The sequence below is a fragment of the Monopterus albus genome, unplaced genomic scaffold (assembly GCF_001952655.1).
Source record: "Monopterus albus unplaced genomic scaffold, M_albus_1.0 scaffold115.1, whole genome shotgun sequence".
Taxonomy (NCBI): Eukaryota; Metazoa; Chordata; class Actinopteri; order Synbranchiformes; family Synbranchidae; genus Monopterus; species Monopterus albus.
The window spans coordinates 1,347,697-1,367,826 of record NW_018127995.1 but is presented as its reverse complement, the minus strand read 5'-3'; the positions used below and the strand labels follow the sequence as shown (position 1 = coordinate 1,367,826).

The 20,130-nt window shown below is 43.6% G+C and overlaps 1 protein-coding gene across 1 annotated transcript; it reads right to left on the bottom strand.

Moving 5' to 3' along the window:
• Positions 1-46: 46 nt before the first annotated feature.
• On the bottom strand, positions 47-20,117 carry LOC109966619 (nesprin-2-like). Its single transcript, XM_020611575.1, has 29 exons — positions 20,068-20,117; positions 16,944-17,174; positions 16,603-16,725; positions 16,100-16,215; positions 14,691-14,802; positions 14,300-14,434; positions 13,308-13,466; positions 12,495-12,689; positions 12,077-12,181; positions 11,010-11,129; positions 10,648-10,848; positions 10,384-10,557; positions 9,688-9,819; positions 8,593-8,786; positions 8,227-8,365; positions 7,622-7,867; positions 6,397-6,549; positions 6,055-6,231; positions 5,270-5,425; positions 4,934-5,077; positions 4,503-4,670; positions 3,640-3,773; positions 3,354-3,558; positions 2,925-3,107; positions 2,379-2,483; positions 1,421-1,575; positions 775-922; positions 603-697; positions 47-299 (listed from the first exon to the last, which is right to left on the bottom strand). The coding sequence occupies exons 1-29, from the start codon at positions 20,104-20,106 to the stop codon at positions 47-49; spliced, it is 4,497 nt and encodes a 1,498-aa protein (XP_020467231.1). The 5' UTR covers positions 20,107-20,117.
• Between the last annotated feature and the right edge of the window lie 13 nt (positions 20,118-20,130).

The window sequence follows — 20,130 nt, the reverse complement described above, 5'->3', positions numbered from 1 at the left end:
TCCCTGCAGAGGGACTATAAACTGTCCAACGAATCCTCCACAAACTTTAGACAATTCTCATATTTGCACTCTCTAATTTCTCTGATATTCTAGCCCTGCTGCCGTCTTTCTCACCAGCAGGGGCTGCCGGGGGCGTCGTGGCTGGCGGAGGGCGCGCTTTCTGCAGCTTTCTCAGGCTGTGGCTGTAAAGGTGCCAGTGCTTCATCAGCCCCTGCACCAGGCAGCATCGCTGGTCTGCCCGCTGCACTGCCAACTGCCAGTTCTCTCTGAGCTGAGCCAGTTTCAGGATAAAGTCAGTCCTGTAAACATTAACACAGCTAAGTGTTATTTATCTCATGTTTTACATTTAAAACACAATACAAGTTCTACTCAATACTGAGTCCTGTATATACAGACAATGGTCATGGTTATTCATCAAGTAGTGGTTCAATTATTTCAGTCTGAACCAAAGCATTGGACTGACAGGCCTGTCAGCTTCGCCACCACGCAGAGCCACAGCACATGCTTGACTATGAAAAGAGAAGGTCAAAGTCCAACTTTTCACCTCCCAGTATCAAATAAAACCTGTGTGTGCCTCAGAGTTTACAGCTGGATCTTCGTACCTGTCCCCCACTTCTCCTTTCTGCAGCAGATGAAGAGCTTCAGTGATGACTGAATGTAGGATCTGGTGAGCAATGGGGAGTTCTGCCTGAAACCGCTGAAACACCCAAGAGAAATCATGATTATATTTGCGTTTGGAGTGTTTTTGTCAAGTCTGTCAACGATGCTTGATACCTTATGTGTGCAGAGCTGCTGTCTGAGGCCGACGTAAGATCCGGCCACATCCACTGCCAGACTGTCCTCCATCCTCTGCAGGAAAGACATCCAGCTCTCACACTTCTGCCCGAAGTTCTGCTGCTTCAGCGTCTCCGTCTGCAGCTGACTGCACACACACAGCAGTTAGTGAACAACGCTCCATTTTATATCATGTACATTTAACAACAGACTGGTGTTAATGTCAGTAAGTTCACAGTACAATATTTAACACTGTTTGAATTAAACAAAGACTAAAACAAGTGGCCCAAGATGCCAGTAACAGATTTACTCAGATTAAATATATCATTTATTAAAAAAAATAAACAGGTTCCTATTGATAATGTTGAGTAATGAAACACTGATGAGCAGCCTTCCTGATTATTTGTTTTCAGGTCATTCATCAAGAAAAATGTTGCAGATTTCTAAAATGTCTCTTTTTTTATTTGTAATATGACTGAAACCTGAAAATCTTTGGGTTTTAGGTTCTTGGTCAAAAACAAAACAAATATTTTCAAGACATCACTTTGGGCTCTGGAAAACAGTGACTGCTTTCTGTTGTTTAACTCACTAAACAAGTCACAGTGTTCATTCATGTACAGTATGTAATTAAACTGCACCCCCCGACCTGCGGGCCTCCTCGGCTCTGGTGGAGGTGTCGGCCCAGCGGCGGTTGAGGCGCTGAAGGCGGCAAGCAGCAGCGTTGTCTAGCGTCAGGCTGCGGCTCAGCTCATTCAGCACATCCAGGTCAGCAGACAGGCCGCTCAGCTCCAGAAGACCAGCCTGCAAACATATGGTGGCATTTCAGACTCAGAGGGATCACAACAGTCTGGACTAGTGCACACAACGCATCACAGCTGAGGGGCCAGTTTACTGACTCAGTGTCTGTAAACTCTCCTTTCAGATGAAGATAAGTCCCTCACTACTGGTTTAAAAGTGTCTGAAGAGATCCACTTCCATTAATAAAAACAAATCTGACATTCATTTTGCTAATAAATCTTCATTTAAGTCGATTAATACATTTTAAAAGCTTCAACATGGATCAAAGACAAACTTTCAAAGAGACTGAATTTTCATTCTTGACACTGGAAACAGATCAATCTCACCTAAAAACATCAAAATCATTTTAAGGGTCCTTAATGTGCTCAGGAAAAAATGCAAATTAAACATTATATTTTACTACGAACTTTGTGCTGAGGAGGATGTGTGACACAGTCAGACGCTCCAGAACATTTGTGCACTCAAACTGTGGAAAACGAGACTTGATTCATAAAACAGTCTGATTATAACCTCTATCGATGTGTATTGAAAACATGAGAAATCTCAACTGAGTCACATTTTTTCCACTTGTCTAAGAGAACAGCATCTTTAGGCCTCAGTGTTGACAGACAGAATGTTTGCAGGTACAACAGAAGCAGCTAACAAGTTTGATCAACAACAAAAACACTAGTCTAAAGAATACAAAACGTTTCCAGCTACAATATATTAAACAGAGGCAAATCTGGACGTATCTCAAAATAGAGAATCTAAACTGGGATCAAGCAGCTGTACTACAGTCATTTATGACCCCGTTCACGCCGTCTCACCTGGTCTGCTGCCTGCACATTCTGCACACGCTGGTGCCAAAGCTCCAAGTTTCTCTCCAGAGACTCCAGGCTGGTTTCAAAGTCCTGCAGCTGCTGCAGCTCCTCCTGCACACAGACGTGTGGCACAGGGCCATACTGATCTTAATCTATAGGTCACTATGCCACTGACAGGTTAGGAAAGTGTGCACTACCACAACAAAATTAGTTTAAAACCTAGCTTGTATATGGCTTTACATTATAAACAATAAAAAATAACAATCAAGTTTACAAAAGCCTTAGGATGTATGAAGGATATAGTAACACAGACATTAAATGAGCACGAGGGAGGTTACAATAAAAAGCTTAATTTTTAAAATCGGAAACAAAGAGTCACTTACTCATTCAACTGTTCCTCAGCTGACCCCATTTACTTGACAGCGTATATCAAACACTGCCCCTGTTACCCCAAGCATCACTCCGTGCACTTCCATAACTCAGTGGTTATAAAAAGCCCAGTGTGACTTTGCTAAATCCCACAAACAGACGTTGTTATTCATGAAGCTGTACCTGCAGCTGACCCAGCTTCCCTGACAGCATCTGGCTGAACTGTGAGATGTCACGTGAAAACAGCCTGCTCTCTGATTGGACCAGACCAGCAGCTAATGGTTCCAGGTGGTCAGTTAAGTCCCTGGAGGCATCCAGCACCTCCTGCAGGTTAGAATGCAAATTGCCAGTCCTCTCCAAGAGACTCTGCAGCAGAGACAAACAAAGACACAGATTTAGTTACAGAAATAAGAGGGCTGAAGAGTCTCCTCTGCATGTACAGTAGTGTTGGTGTAGTGGAACGCCGTTTGTTTAATCTAAACCTAAACAGCTGAAGCTGAAGAACCGGCAACAGCATCTGTTAACTCCACTTCCTCACGTCCTCTGTACCACACAGTCACAGTGCTGAGAGGTTTCCTCTGAGCGATTGTTCTTCTCAGTTTATTACCTCACCTGAACACTGTGAATCTTGATGGCGACCTGCTCCTTCGTGCTGTCGTCTTCAGGCGCTGCACTCAGAGCAGAGGAGATGTCGCTCTGCAGCAGCTGCTGCTGCTGGGAGAGAGATGCAGCCAGTGGAGTGTAGACCTCCCAGACCTGCAAGATGCCCCGACTCCTCTGGAGCTGCTGGTCCAGAGCTCCACACACCACAGTCCAACTGGAGGACAGAAGATTACTGTGTGAGAACATCTGTGTCTCTTGTGTGTGCCATGTGTTTGCATGCAGATGTCTACCTCACCTGTCTCTCTGTTGGTTCAGCTGCTTAGTGAGGAGCGTGGCAGCGGCAGGACTGATGACTTCTCTGAGCGAGGACATGGCTTGACTCAGTTCATCCCACTCTGCCTTTGAAGCTTCTGTCTCCTCATGAAGAAGCTGCTTCCAGCACAACAAACACCACCGTCAGTCATCACAGCTACAAGGTCCGAACCAGACTTCAGTATGAACCATGCTCGTACTACAGCTTTACATTTTTATTTCATCAAAATTTGGAATAATTTACAAATATGATGACTTGGTGAATTCTCCCATTTCCTATCAAATGTGCCCGACACTGAAAAGAGGTCCTAAAAGTGCTCATAACATCTACAGCTCCATTCACTGATGAAGACTGTGTGGCATGGCTAAAGCTCCTAAACAAGCTGGTGAACGGTCCTGGAGTCAAAGGTCAAAGGCCTGAAATGTAATGAGCAGGGTTTTAGGGAAACGGCTCATCGTTACAGATGGCTATATGTTACTGGAGCTCTGCCTCCTGGAGATCTTCAGTTGTATGTTTATTTGCTTTTTACTGGCACTTGATGTGTTGATGTGTTCCCCATGTATTGACATAGGTTTGTGTAAGTTTCCAATAAATGACAGAAACATCAATTCTTGCTAATGCACAAGAGGAGAAACAACAAATCTACTGGACTGTAGAATATTTTTTATTGTAGTTAACAGACCATGACATGAAAGCCACCAGTCTGGCCCTTTAATACTTTTAGTAAAGGTCTTCAAAGCAGCCACAACAATTTAATTAATTTATTTAGTATATAGACAAAGACAATGTCTGGCTTTACTATTTGTACAGACTTTCAGTTTGAGAACAGTCAGGTTCAGTCCTACCTGCAGCCTTTGATGGATCGCTATCTGTGCTTGAAGGGAGAGTTGAGGGCTGCACTGATTGAGGGTCTGAGATGTTCTCAAGGTTTTCAGCATCATCTCATTCAGGTTTTTCTCCACGCTATCCCACAGCTGCTGAGCCCGAATGAGCCGAAGTTTCACTGATTCTTTCTGTAAAAGACAAAAGGCTGGTCTGATAAGAGGGAGACCCAGGCAAACATCTACACCACAGGACCATGCACCTGTTCACGTTAGAACTAAAGTAAGTTCAAACTCAGAGCCTGAATAAATTCAGCATACTTGTCATTTCTAATGTTACTGTTTGCTCATGTTATTTTTTCCAGTAAACAGTTTTTGCTGATGGGTGACTTGGCACCAGAACAGTCATACAACTTGTACAGCCACAGTATCTTCTACATACATTATATACTTACCAGTTGAGCGAGAGCCGTGCAGGCCTGGATGGATTCATCTGTCTGAGCGATCAAATCACAGCTGCTGTTTCCTTGTGTGTCACAAAGCTTGTCTCTCAGCTCTCGAAGAGCTGCCGACCTCTGCCTGATCTTCTCCTCCAAGTCCTGACACAGATGCAGGGGAAGATTCATAAACGGTACTGATTAAGTCTCACGACCCTTTGCAGACTTAAAAAAACCGGATACGTAAGTTTCTGTATTTCTTTGCCACAGCTTTCAGTGAATCTGACTCTTAACAATTGAAATACGAAGCTTGGTCCAGGGGTTCTGATTGTTCCTATAGATGTGACCTCTGACCTGACAGGTGCTGATGCTCCTCTGCAGCTCCATTTGGCTGCTGGGTGTCTGAGCTGAGTTGATCCAGCTGTTCTGCTCTGTGATCCAGGTGTTGGTTTGCAGCAGTCGGGCCTCCAGCTGCGCTCTGCTCCTCAAATCTAGCTCCACCTCCCGAACCTGAACACCCCATACCCCATCAGCAGGTCAGACTCATTCTTCTCAAGTTCATGGACTGAATAATATTATAAAGGCTTATAAATTACAATAGTATCTCACCAAAAGAAAGAATTTTAATCATGAACACATTAAAAATAAAAGAATAATCCAAATCAAGCAAAGAGTAGATTCACTTTGGTAAGTTTTGTACATTTAATAAAATCTTATAAAACGGTTTTCACTGTTACTTAAGGTCCTAAAAGTGTCACAGCCCCACATAACTGAAATGAGATGTTTTTAAATGTTTAGAATAAAGTAGTGCTTGCTCTGCTATGACGTCCGGATTATGCTACAGACGTGATGGAATCTTGATAAAGTTCGATAAAAACTGTGATGTGGATGAAAGCTACTGAAGGTAAGTGGGCGTTGAGTTGGGTTTATTTGTCCAACTATGTCCAAGGTCTGCTGGACTTTAATGCTCCAGCCACCAAGAAGTCCTGAAGTTGCTATGGATGAAATCCTAAGAGCTACTGAGTTTTCATGTACACAGACCCACATCCCTGAAGACAGAGTGAAATCCACCCACTGATGGAGAAACTAGCGAGTGAACCCTGGGCTGTATTGTCACAGGCTGTCGTTTGATGTCTGACCTGAGAGTTGAGGGTTTCCTGCAATCTGAGCCACTGATGGTTGAGACAGCCCTGGTCCTCTGCAAACTGGTTGTGTTTATAGCGCTCCCTATGGTCGTCCTCAGTACTACAGGCCCATAACGACTGGTTCACATAGTCCAGTGTGGCCTGATGGGCCGACGTCTCAACCTGACACTCCTGGGAGGAACACCATGAATAGATGGAGAGGGAGACAGAGTCAGTCAGCCAACCAGATGTCTACCTGCGCCTCAAGAGTGTTCTCTGGTGCAGTACTCAACAAAGCACTAAACCCCCCACCACTAGCAGAGCAAGCAGAACATTTGTGGCAGTGCATCAGTCCACCTTGCAGTATTTCAGGAACTGTGTGAGATCAGCACTGGTGGAGGATGTTTGGTTGATCCTGCTGCGATGCTCCTCCAGCAAAGACTCAGCAGCTCCCAGCCAGGCCTGCAGCTCCAGTAGCGCCCCCTGCTGGGTCAGCGTCTCGACCCACCGCTGAGGAGGAGGAAGAGCAACAAATAATGTCAGTAAAATTACCAACAGAGTCAAGACATCTGTTGACTGTTTTATTTGAGTGTTTTAGTCTTTGTAATATTTGGTTTTTACTTCATTTTCTTCATCATGGTACTATAAAGTACTTTAAAAGCTCTTGGATTCTCAGCTTCTGAAAAAGTAATATCCAGCCTGTGCAGCCTCATTAACACCGGAAACAATGCCAGCACCCTGAAAACATTAAAACAGGGTCTTCAGTTGTAAATGTTTTCTACCTGCTGAAATGAGAAGTGATTCTACCTTGTGATGATTTAAAACCATACGTACTACACTTATTTATGATTAATATACATTTTCTGTGGGGAAAAAGGCATAAAAAGAGAAAGAAAGGTTATGAAGCTGAAGAGCAGGCAGAGCAAACTGAGGTGGAAGAGAAAAAAGGAGCAGAAAATAATAAGAACAACAGGAGATGAGACGGGCTGAAGAAGAGGGATAAGAGGAGAGCTGAGAGGTGAAGAGGTTTAAAGAAAAGACAGAAAAGAAAAAGAGCGTGAAGCAGAACAGAGACAGTGAGGGTGACAAGAGTCCTGAGGACTGCACAGTGGGGAGGCTGAAACTAATTGCTGCCTGGACGACTGCGTTGTGGTCTTCGAAATACCACACTACTCTGCACAACGCATGTGAGCAAGTACAGGCTGAATTCAGCTACAACTCCTGACATTTAGAAAAGTATGAATTCCTCTTGTTATTTTGGTCAGTGTGGATGAAGAAGCCTGGACTGGATGTTCATGGTCCTGTTCCGTTTGGCAAAATCTGTCTGTAATAACATTAAGTTAAGTATGCAGATGTAAAGCATTCATCTAAAATTAATATATAAACAATACTTATATAATACCAATATAAACACTACATAAAACGATCACACAGTTGAACCAACACCTCTAAAGCAGTTTGAACACAAACTGAACACCATGGAGGAGGAATTACCGTCGGATTCGACTGACTCAGTTTGAGACAGGGGTTCCTAATAAACTGACAAATCGATGCAATTACTTTATGGAAGTCACATCCTTACCTTATGCAGGGTTTGTTGGACAACAGGAACATCATCCAGCAGACTGGACCAGTCCAGCTCTACCTGTCTGAGCTGGGTGTTGACGGAGCACAGATTCAGGTCTGAACTCTGGGAGAGCGGAGCAGCCTGGTCCTCCAGGCTTCCATCGGAGTGTCCATCTGCTTCCCACATCTGGACCAGCTGGGTGCCGGCACCAATCACTGAGACCTTCAGTTCAGTTTTGGCCTCCAGATCTTTGGTGAAAGCCTAAAAAAAACAGGCTTTGTTATATTCTGTTCCTCAGTAACACAAAAGTGAGCATAGTGCAGACATTAACTAACTGACCTGATACAACATGATCTGGCATTATCAACTCACACTGTCCAGTGGTAGGAGTTCCTGACCACGGACTAGTTTAGAGCTCTTTACTTCTCTGAATCCAGTGCAGTCCAAAATAAATCAGGGCTTGGATGAAACCGGTGTTACACAATGCAAAAGGAAAAACTAAATTCTAATTCATACTAATTAAAGTATACATTTGAAAATGATTGACATGTATAAGAATCTGGACAGGTTGAAAGGATTTCTTCTCTCTTAGGAGTTTGTTATTTACAGTGAGTACTCACAACACACTGGAGGTACTGGCCACGCCACTGTTCAGCATCCGTCTCCTCACTGGCTGCGACCGAGAGCCGGCTCCATTGGTCAGTCAGCTCTCTGGCCATGGCCATCCAGTCAGCCAGTACGGCAGAGTCACGGAGAAACCTGTTTATTGGTGAACAATAATGAGTTCAGGTTCACACGCCACAACAACATCCGACTGTTGTATTTTGTTTTGATCACAATGTAACCCACCCTGCTAAACCAACTACTAAAGCTCTGACATCTCAGTGAACATAAAAACATTTGATGGTTAATGGACAGAACGTCTTCAGTGTAGAGGCAGAAGTGGTCCTGACTCTGCAGGGAGAACAGTGCTCTGTCGTTCTCACCTGCTGCTCAGGTCCCGTTTTCTGCTGATGTTGGTGTGACCTTGTTCTACTCTCCTCTGCAGAGATCTCCAGCGTGCCTCCAGCTCATTGGTGGGCACAACCACTGCTCTACAGCCCAGCTTCATCAGTCGGTGCCCCCTCTGCAGCATCCGACTGAACCGCGCCTCGTTCGCCTTCAGAACACCACCCAGCTCCTAACAGGCAAACGCAATATTCACACTGCGACACAAGTCGACACACAGACAAGTTCATTCCTGCACTGGTACAAACAGATACATGCTCACACAGCTTAACACTGACACGCAGGGAGAAACCATGCCACATCTTCATCCTGTCAGTCTCTGCTCGTCAGGTTCAGCTCAGTGTTATCAGACCTAGCATCTGTTAGCTGTACGTTAGCAGGACCAGCTGCACTTTGAGCTTTAGACATTCATTTATGCCATGTTAATGTAATATCATTAAAACTGTAATTACAAGCAGCGAAGTGGGAAAAACATTCACGCCAGCCTCCAATTTGGAATTCCCAGCCAGTGGTATCAGGAATTTCTGACACTGACGATATTCTTCACTTGGGGGAGAACTACAAACATGTCAGTGAAGCGATGGCAGTTTGGCTGCAAAGGCAGGTGGAGGTTACATCAAAACAACATCCAGTATTATCACTAATACAATCACATTTCATAGAATGTTGAGCCTGACCATGTAAAACTGAGAGATCCTCTCACCTTCTGTGGCCTCTTAGTCTTTTCTTTACTATATACACACTTTGTTGAGCATTGGACAAACTGCAACACCTCAGAAGGACAGAGACACATTTCTAGCCCCACAGCAGGGCAATAAAGGACATGTACCAAACCGAACTGTAGCTGGAAGTTTCTGCTCAGCTAATAACTCACATTAAAGCCAAGGAACATCGTGTATACCAGCTGAAAAAAAACCCTTTATTGAGCCATTTAGGTTTTGAATGCAATCCAAAAGTACAGCATGAAGAGGGCACACAACCATCTCCACATGAGCATGAGAGAACACTGTTAATGTGCTCTGTCCTCCAGTCCGCCGCCTGTTGGTACATCGAAATCATCTGATCACAATTACCTGGTATACAGAGAGCTTATCTGACACATGCTCCTCAGAATCGCCCCCCTCGTGCATCTTGGGAAATGAAGTCTTGATGCCTCTCAGCAGGGAGTCTGACCAGGCACTGTCCTCCTCCCACTGTGACCACATCTGAGACAGAGGAGATGCCTGTTATTAAATCAAAGCTGGTTACAGAATTTCTCATAAAGTTTCTAATGAATTTGGATAAAAATTTGGTCAACGGATTACTCTATACTGTATGTTTGAAATGAAAACTCTTCTATGCAACAAACATCTTGTCACATTAAATTTAGCAGTTACTGTACTGCACAGTAACAGCCACATTTTACACTACTGCTAATTTCAAAAGTATTTATGTACATCTTTCCCGTTCCATGCTTTCACAGTGGAATCACTGGGGCTGGCTTGTGCACCCTCAGTGCCTGGGACTTGTGCACAGATGACACAGGGTGACACAAACAGGAATAAATCAGAAACACTGAACTGATTGGGAAAGTGTGTCCAGACCTTTAACTGGTAGAGTGCATACAGTCTTCACTTGGTACTGTAGCTCTCTGATCACTTTGTCATCTTTGTCTTCGACTCTTAAACATAGTTCATATGTTTGTTTTTTTTTACCAATACAATGATTATTATGATTAAAAGTTTGCTTTATTTAATTCTTACTTAATTCAACTGCATTGCTTGCACTACCTGCAATGTTTCCTGCATCCTGGTGCCCTTTTCCAGTCCGTGCTGCTGCAGTTGGGCCACCTTATCCTGCAGACCCATTACTACACCCTCCCACCTCTGGAGGGTGCTCTCTGGCAGTCTCCAGGTTAGGTACTGCAGGATCCTATAATGATGGCCCAGGAACTGGAAGAACTTCTAATCAAAGAAAGGGCACATAATGTTTTTAGATGCCAAAGCACTCCATACTGCTCCAAGCTAAACGTTCTCTGCCTCCCAGCGACTGACCGTGTGTCTGCTGAGCTGCTGCTGGAGCTGGGCCCTGCTCCGGAGCTCTGTGTCAGGCTGCTGCGTGAGGCGTTCAGAGCCCAGAGTGAGCAGCTCCTCATAGCTGTGGACAAGCCGCTCATACTGATGCTGCGACTCCACGCTGCTCCTCAGCTCCTCACAGCGGGAGCGAACACCACCCAGAGCAGCATCCAGGTCCTCCTGCACACAGGAAAGACACGCACTTTGAAGAGTCAAACATGCTTGTGGCAACAGAACCCCCTCTTATTTAGGAATAAGTGAATAAGCTTCTATGCTTACACCATAAACGTGCTAAATTTCTAAACACCTGACCCAGGGATTAAATCCAGCTGCTAGCACACCTGTATCTGCGTGGTCTGGTAGAGGACAGAGGCAGACAGGTGGTGTCGGTCAGCCTCATCCAGCAGGGCTTTCACCTGCTCAGCCTGCTGCTGCAGACACCCCTGCATCTGAACTGCAGCCTAGAAATCAAACACATGCACACTGTGACAGATAACAATGTCACAACTGTGTGTTACTGACAGAGTGTTATAGACTTGTTAAAGGACTCTTCTGAACTCGTGTACTCTGCAAGGTCTCTGTCAACTTGCCAAGTTGTCAAGTCCTTAACAGCATAATCAGCAACTTGTCAATACGTGATATTAAAATGTCACAAGAACAATAAATGCTGATCTCCCTTTGTCCTTCAGCTGATTTGAACCTTTTCACTATCTCTGGACTCATATTCTCCCCCATTCATTTGCCCCTCATAACGCATGTTATTTAACCTTTTGGTTGGCTAATAAACATGTCCTTCTCTAGCGGCTTTCTAGTAGTGATGTGCGGATCGATCAACAGAAAGCAATTACACTATCACCAGTACAGTCTAAGACCCAGCTGACTGGAACTACTTCTCCTTTCGCCTGTCATAGTCATATGCTGTAAATGTCGTGGCCACTGAGAATCAGAATAAGAAAAACTTTATTAATTTCCACAGGAAAATAGCTTTGTAACAGTTGTTCAAGATTCTGGAAGTGTAGTCTGTAACTGTCCGTGCAGATTCTCAGTCATCCAGGTCATAGTACAGAAACAACCCCTAATGTGACAAGAGAGGCAATATTTTGTTGTTAATAAAACCCTTATAATACACCTCATATCTTATCACCAGCCCGGGTTTCACCTGGTATCGAATCGGAAAGGAATTAAGTGGCATCGAACATCAGCAGTTCCGATTTGATTTACCTGACCTTTGACCTTTGCTGAGTTTACTCTGAGTTCTGACAATAATGACAGAGACAGGTGAGCTGTCATCACAGAGATGATGACAAAACACGATTTCTATCTTCTGAATTCAAACTCTTATAACCAAACAGTTCACTCAAATTCAGTGCATCTGTAATACGAGTATGTTTTGACAGTAAAGTGATACCTGTAGTTGTTCATTAAGGCCCAGAGTTCCACTCAATTCATTAATTATGTGGTGAACAGTTGGCCGGTTAGAGGTGAAGGCTGCATGCAGCTCTCTGAGGTTTCTCTGTTGGTTAGACAGACAAAACTGGTTCTGTTAATGGCTGCATACAAACAAATGGCTTCTTGTGAACAGACAAGAAAATGGTATTTCCATTTTAAATAAGAGGTAAATAAGGTAGGAACAAGGCAGACTCATTCATTATGTAGTGGAGGTGAGTTACTAAGTTAAGGTATGGTGACAAAAGACAGTAGGAAACTCACAGAGGTCATCAACAGTAATTTAGATAAAAATTAAGTCAAACAGATACTTCAGGGTCGGCTGGTGTGTTCTGGTTCCTGCCTGTGCAGTTAAACACGAGTTAGTGATGCTCTCTGACCTGATGCTGTTCAATCTCCTCTTGCAGGTTTTGGAGCTGCTTCTCCCTGCTCTTCAGTGCAGTTTGGAGCCCGGGCAGGATCCTGCTCAGGTCCGCAACACACCGCTGAGCAGAGTCGGACCCCAGGACATCACTGACCTTTGACCCCAGGGTAAGCAGCTCGCTGCCCAGGGCGGCCAGCTCTGCTGACAGTTGCTAAAGGGAAAGACAACAATCCCGTTCAGCAGCGCTTCTGTTTTTTCTGATGTTTTTGTTGGACAAATGTGTACAAGGTCATTCGAGCTTGGGTGGCACCAAATAAACCAAGTGGCAATGCATTTCACTTTGGGCTGTGACTAATCATTGTTAACGGTTCATTTGAAGTGTCTGTGTGGTCTACAAATGATTAAGAAATTGAAACATAGGAAATGGATGCTGTCATCTGATGAGTAGCTGTTTCTTTGTCTGAAGCAGAATCTGTGATGGACAACTAGGATGTACTGTCTTTTTTTCTGATTTTGTTTTCGGTATCAACTTGGAACTGAATTAGTCTTTATGCACTGAAACAAAACAGGGCTGTATTGTACTGTGTCCTTGCTTTCTTCCTTTTTAACCTAGATTAAAGGGAAAATGTTGAACATTTTTGAAGAACAGCTGATAACAGGTGATTGATTATTTGATAAATAGAAACTGCATATATCATCATGACTTTATTTGTTTTGTCCCATGATTTGTACTTTATGAATGTGAACTGAATATCCTTCCTTTGAAACGAGATAATCCAAAAGAACTGAAGTACTCTGAGTGTATGGTGCAGTGAGGAGGGAGCATCACCTGCAGCTGCAGCGACCACAGATGAGCGTCTTCACCGTGCATCGTCCCAGCAGGCGAGTGCAGCAGGTTGTTGATGGAGGACAGGAACAAGGATGCTCCGCACAGCACATGGAACAAACCCTCATCCAGGGTCTGACGGGAGCCCTCCACAGAGGAGACCTGGGGTCACACGGGTTAGTCAGACTATCAACACAAGTATTCGCTCAGTCAGATGGAAATTATGCTGTTGCTTTTTCTCACTGATGTCATGATACATTTTTTGTCAAGAGATGTTCAACACAAAACAACATGAATCAGGAGGAAGAGGAGTTGGAGGACGAGTATCTAGAAGCTAGTATCTCTACACTGCGGCCAGTTCAATGAGTCTGGGTCCCAGGAGGCTTGGACAGCACCTCTCAACATTAGGACATGTTTTGGAGCAGATTTCTACAACAAAACTATTTGAAAAAAAAAAAAACTACATAGTGAAGCTTTAAGTGCAAAACTGCTTCACGGAGGAGCTGGAACAAGCTCATAGAGCAGGTGGTGCCTTCTCTATGTTCTCTGTAAGCGAAAGCTACTTAAGAGGGAAATTAAAAGTGGAAAACTGCTGGAAACACTTAACGGCTGATTTGGGAACATTAATAATGTCTAAATAAAATAAGTCCCATGGTTTCAACTGAAATGAAACTGGCGTGTGCAGACGCCAGCTCTTGCACAATATGTTTACACACTGTTTGCTGTGAATCAATCAGTCTCTGCTACTGCAAATGCAAACCACGACTACTGAGTGTAAATACATGGCAAAGGCAGAACAGATGCCTACCATAAATAACATTTAAATTTGGGTTGGATTAGATGAAATCAGAAGGATTATAACTTTAAGGAGCTAATCATCATCTTGCAATGCCACTGATTTATCTGGCAGGTTTCCTGAGAATGTCTTCAGTCCACGGGTCAAATGTCATGACCTAGATATTCATGGGTAAACAGCCATGGTATCAGCTGCTCACCTGACTCAGAAGCTCTGCAGCTTCATGTCCCAGCTCTCTCACGTGATTGATGTGGGTTTGCAGCTCTTTCAGGCTTTGTGTGCCAATCATACATCCTGCTGTCCCATCAGTGCGCCTCACAGATGAGTCTGTCACCTTCAGAGAGAGAGAGTCACATATACAGAGAAGTTGGCACATATAAGGAGAGAGAGGAAACCATCAGGAGAGCAGTCAGAGACACAGAGGACTCTTAATAAACCCCGCAGGAGTTCCCCTCACACCAAAGACACAACAAAGTGGCTTCTGCTCAGAGAAGGTGATAATCAAGTGCGGTGAGACCACCGATTTTCTTTCCTTTTTGTATCTGAAAAGTGATAATCAAGCACTTCAGCGCTCGTGATGAGGGCTTTACCTCAGAGGGAGGAAGCAGCCAGCTCTCCTCCACAGCCAGAAGCCGACTGTGAAGGTGATCCCACTTCTTCTGAGCAGAGTCCTCCTCCGCATCGGCCTCAGCAGGAGCCGGGCTGCAGGCACAGAAAAGGCTGAAAATTAATACTTCACTTCATTTCATGCTCCTTTCTCCTATTTTCCTTTCATTCTCTCTGTACTTCGTGGCGGTGGACCCGAAGTGTCTGCTCACGTTCCTACTAATCTCCCCAAATTGGGAAATGGATATAAAATGGAACTGAGTCAAAGTGAAAGAGTAAAACAGGAAATAAATTGCAAACATCTGCTGTGTTGTACATGTCACTCATTACTGTATACAAAGAAAAATATAAGTATGTTGTAACTAAATACCTTTTTACATAATGAAATAACATTTTCTAGAACTGAATATGTTTTTATTGCTAAACAAGGCTGATTAGAATTAAAGAGGCCAGTTCCATCTGTGTGAAAATTCTGAAACAAGCTGCAGCATTGTTTTTAAAAAGACATTTTAGACATTAGATTGGATATGAGACTATTGACAGAAGAAAAGAGAAAGGAGGGTAGACACACTGTAGACAGGACAAGGTTGTGTTTACACCTATGGACACAAAGTAACTGTTGTGTTGAGCATACACTATATATTTGTATTCTAGTCTTACACTTTTAAACATTTCTTTATTTTGGGTGCTGTGATTTTGGTAATCACTGCTGTTGCTACCGGATACCTGAGTTTCCCTGGAGATCAATAAAGTATCTATCTATCTCCTGAGCTCCGACTGAACAGCTGTAGTCTCAGTACTACAGTACGTACTGCTACAGACCACACGCCACATCATTCTTATCTTTTAGGTCCCGGCAACTTGTTAAAGACACATCGTAGACCAATGTGAAACTGGAGAGTGTGGCAATAGGTTTTTCCTCCATTTAGTTTAAAAGCCCTTCATATAGTGCAGTGGAGCAGTAAACGACTCTGCACCTGGGTGGTGACTGGCTCTCGCCCGGCTGTCACACGCACTGCGCCACAGCTTATTTTCATAAAGTTGAGTCTTTTCCAACTTCCCCCTTTACTGAGGCTGTGTGCTTTTTGAACCTGTGAGGCTTTGTGCAAAGCCACGTCTCATTCACAGTGAATGGCAGCTGTCGCTGAGCCTTGTGAATCCATACCTGTGAACATACTGTAACACATGCAGCAAAAGTACCAGGGATGTTGTTGTTCACTGTCAGCACATTAACCATTAAGACGACAATATTAGGATGTCAGGATGGACATTTTCTACTATGCAGGGAAAAGCTGGGGGAAAATAAACTAAAATAAACCCCATGTATGTGGTTTATATAATGCTTAACATATACAATATAGAGCAAGGACACCACTCATATGTCATTATATACCATGGTGAGAGTTGGCTATGGCCGTCTGGCTCCTGGCTGTGAAGTCGGGCCCTGCTGCCCTGCCGAGCGAGGGCATGAGTCAGTCCTCTCTGCTCCGTCAGCATCTGCTCCAGCTCCTGCACAACAAACAAAGCATATCATGTTTACAAACCCTACATGTGTAGCAATGGTGTCAGCATGCAGTGAAGTCTGGATGCAGGTGGGGCTTTGCTACACTGACTGTTGTGTTTCTGATGCATTTGAATTGAGCTGCTGGTTTGAATGTAGAGCAACAAAGCTGGAGGGTAAAAGTGAAAAACTACCACCACCTGAATAATAATACCAGTTGTACCAGTTTGCTCTTTACATTGAGGTTGGCAGTAGTTCCCTTCCTCACCGCTACAGACAAAGTCTCTGAGGTTTTATTTCAGAGTAATACACAGTTTTGGATTTTGCTCTTTGTGCTCCCGTGACAAGCTCCAAACTCAGGGAGGTCATGTTTAAACAGTAGTTAGAGTCCAGACCTTCTGCTGCTGCAGGCTGCTCTGCCTGAGGAGCTTGTTTCTTGGTGAGGAGAAGAGCTCCTGAACACTGCAGCTGCGCTTCAACTTAGACTCCAGGGGACGCTCAGGCTGAGGCACCGACTTCTGAGGAGCAAGAGGTGAAGAAGAAACACAGAGGGAAACATGAACAGGTTCCTCTTCATCATCACCAAAAGTGTAGTTATGTTTTGACTAAAAAAGTCCTCAGCATCACCAGTTTCATCATTAAGAGCAGCGTTAGGAACTCACACTAACATGACACTCGGCTCATTTACTTTTCACTACATGCTGTGGTTTCCCTCTCACAGACTGCATGTACACACCTGCTCCAGTGACTCTCTGCGGTCGGTCGTCCTCTCCTCCTCCTGTCTGTTCTGAAGAAGCTGCTGAAAGGAGATCAGGTTGACCTTGAGAAACTGCAGTTTGGAGAAGAGCAGCTCAGTCACCTCCTGCTGGGATCCCACAGCTTCCAGTTCATCCTGCTGCTGCAAACCAGCAACCTGACTGAGCGATGACAGGCTCGCCACCTTCTGCTCGATCTCCAGGAACATCTCCTACACAACAACACAAACACACTAGTTTATTCAAATTGGACACAAACATCCATTTGGACTTGAGGACGAACTGATTACATTTTAGTGGTCAAAAGTCAAAGGTCACTGTGACTTCATGTCTGTCACATTCTCATCAACACAACCTGTGAGGAACACCCGAGGGGAATTTCATCTCATCTGCAACTTGACTGGTTGGAGGGGGTGTACGATCACGAGGCTGTGATCCTGATCTGATGAGTAAAACACTTACTGCTTAAGTACAGGGGGCAGCACAGTGACATTGAAGCAATTATTAAATACGTCGTCCAAAAAGCCTCAGTCTAAGATCGTTCTCTGTGCAGTTCATGGCTGAGAGTCTCAGTCTCAAGGACAAAGCTTCTGTCTTGGTGGTTCCACCTCTTAAATTACCACCAGACACACCCAGTTTTTATTTTGCTCTCACTTTTGCTTTTGATTCCTTTACTAAACCTTTACACTCTCTTTCAGCTCATTCTCTTTCTGGCACCATTGTATTAAAATCAAAAATGTGCTGTGTATGATGTTAAAGTTGGGCTCTGTAGTAAAGATGCCCACAGAGCTTCATTCAAAAGTGACATGTGACTGTGGGACATGTTTATCCTCTGAAACTTTAATGGAGGGTCGAGTTACGCTCTCAGCGTCACAGCGAAGGAAAATACCTGCACAGCTGTGAATAAAAGCCTAGTGATAAAACCTGTGGGGCCACGATTCTATTGACTGAACACTATTATACACAAGCTGAGTCTTGCAGATCCTCAAACGCCAAGTATCTGAGTACATTTCTGAAGTACTTTGCATGGGCACTTTGTTTTTGTGAGCATTTCTACTTTGCCTCACTACACATATCTGACAGCTGCTATGCAAAATCAAATGTTACAGTCAACATGAAAGGAGATTTTAAAAAATCATGCATTTTAGACATTTTGTAAACAATTTTTAGAGAGTTCACAAAACCTCTAAAGCAGCATGTAGTGTAGTTGTTCAGGTGATTGAGAAAAACAAAAAGACAGAAATAAACAAACAAGCTTTTTTTCTCACCAGTCTCATTGGTTTCTATAATTCTGGCACTGTCCACCTCTGACATGATGGACGTTTCTGCCTGAACACGAATATATTGGATGCAAAATCTAATTAAATATTGCTTTTGCATAAGACAATCATTCACATAATGACTAAGGCTAAATGTAATGACAAAAGTATAAGTGAATATTTAAGCTTCGATTTAAAGTATAAATTCTAGTGTGGAGTTTTTCACATCAGCTTAACTGTATTTTATGTTCTGGTCAAGAGGAAACCTGCACTGGATTAAACTGGACAGAACACCTGACTTGTTGATCTTTGCCGGGTTGGCCACCACCTCCGTGGCCACACTGCTCCCTCAGAGCAAATAACAGCAACACTTAGTGTCTGATAAACTGAGCTCTGGTTTGTTTTCTGGGTTGACAGTTGCAAAGGGTAACTAAGGTAATCATCACCATGCATAATATCTGAAACTTTACAAAGTGCGACAGCGTCAACAGATAAAAAAAAAGCTATAAAAAAGTTTGAACATGACCGTTTAGGTTTAATGTTTTAATGAAAGAGTTTTATTTTACATTCCCTCCAGCTGTGGTTTGAAGGGACAAGTAAACTTTATGGGTAACAAAATCAGAGCAGGAGACGGTTTACAAACTCACTGAGACTAGTTGAGGAAAGTTCTGACCTGGCAACAAGGAAGTGACAATAAAACCCAGCAATTAATAAGGACAGTCTGTGTCCAGGAGCAGTGGACGCCCACACCCAGGTGGGGCATTTTAGAGGCATTAATCCTAAATTCTGTCACTATTCAGACTCTAATTTAAAAGAATCCAATTAAACATTTAAAAAATCAATTAATGGTTTATTAAATGTGTGCCATATTAGGCATTGGTAGGTTTTTTTTTCTTTTACAAAAAATTGTTCAAAAAAAAAAAAAGAGGCTTTTCAGTTTCAGTGTGTGCAGTCCTGTCTGTGAGGATCACAACTCAACATACCTGGTGTTTACGTGCTTTTAACACAGCGACACGATGATACTCACTGAACAACTTTAAGATTTTAGCTCAGGTGTCTTTGTGTTCATCTGACACCATTCACAGCTCAACCTGCTGCAGCTGAATGCACCAGATACAGCACATAAATGTGACATTTGTTGTGAGTCACTGTCAGCATTATTGTGTTATTATCCGCAGTGAGACAGTGAACACAAACAGATCACTGACCTATGACTCAGATCAATAACATTCAGCTGCATGTCTGCTCACAGACATGTAAACACATCTTAAACAAACTTCACATTCTGAGCCGGTGAACTTTGGTGCATGTAACCTGACATGTTGAAAGTTATAACATCATACAAGAGATTGTAATAAACAATATGGGAAAGAAATCTCAACCTCTGAGCCAAAACATTCCAGGCCTGTGGTTTCTTAACTGTGTTATTTCAGCAAAGAAATAAGCAGCGTGAGCTTGGAAAGGCCTCAAGAGTCGTACTTTGCTCTTGAAATTAGACTTAAACATTAGTCGTCGTATGAGCTGACCAGAGATCTGTGATAGTTGCTATTATTAGTTGCTAATCCCCCACAGCCAGAGGATAATGTCAGACTGATAAACTTGTTTAATCAGTGGCAACTCTAAATCAGTGCTACTCCTCCTGAGTCTAAAGCTCAGACTTTAGTACATTTATGAAACTCATTTGGTTTTGTTCCAGTGACCTATTCACTGTGTTTCAGTGTGTATTCAGGACTTCTTCAGGTTAAACAACTCTTAAATGTCCACAACTGCTGACCCTCCACCATTTTTATCTAGATGTCTTTTGACCTGGGGGTGATTCAATCCCCAGGAGGGGGGCAGGGCCTACCTGGCAGGTGAGGAGTTGCTGCTCCACGTTGTCCTGCATGGATGATGCACCGGCAGTGGGCTG

Coding starts and splice junctions, on each gene's coding strand:
- LOC109966619 (XM_020611575.1), bottom strand. CDS start 20,106: ATGCAGGACAACGTGGAGCAGCAACTCCTCACCTGCCAG. Junction 17,175..20,067: donor AGCAACTCCTCACCTGCCAG/GTAGGCCCTGCC, acceptor GTTGTTGTGTAG/GAGATGTTCCTGGAGATCGA. Junction 7,868..8,226: donor GCCAGTACCTCCAGTGTGTT/GTGAGTACTCAC, acceptor TGTTTTTTTTAG/GCTTTCACCAAAGATCTGGA.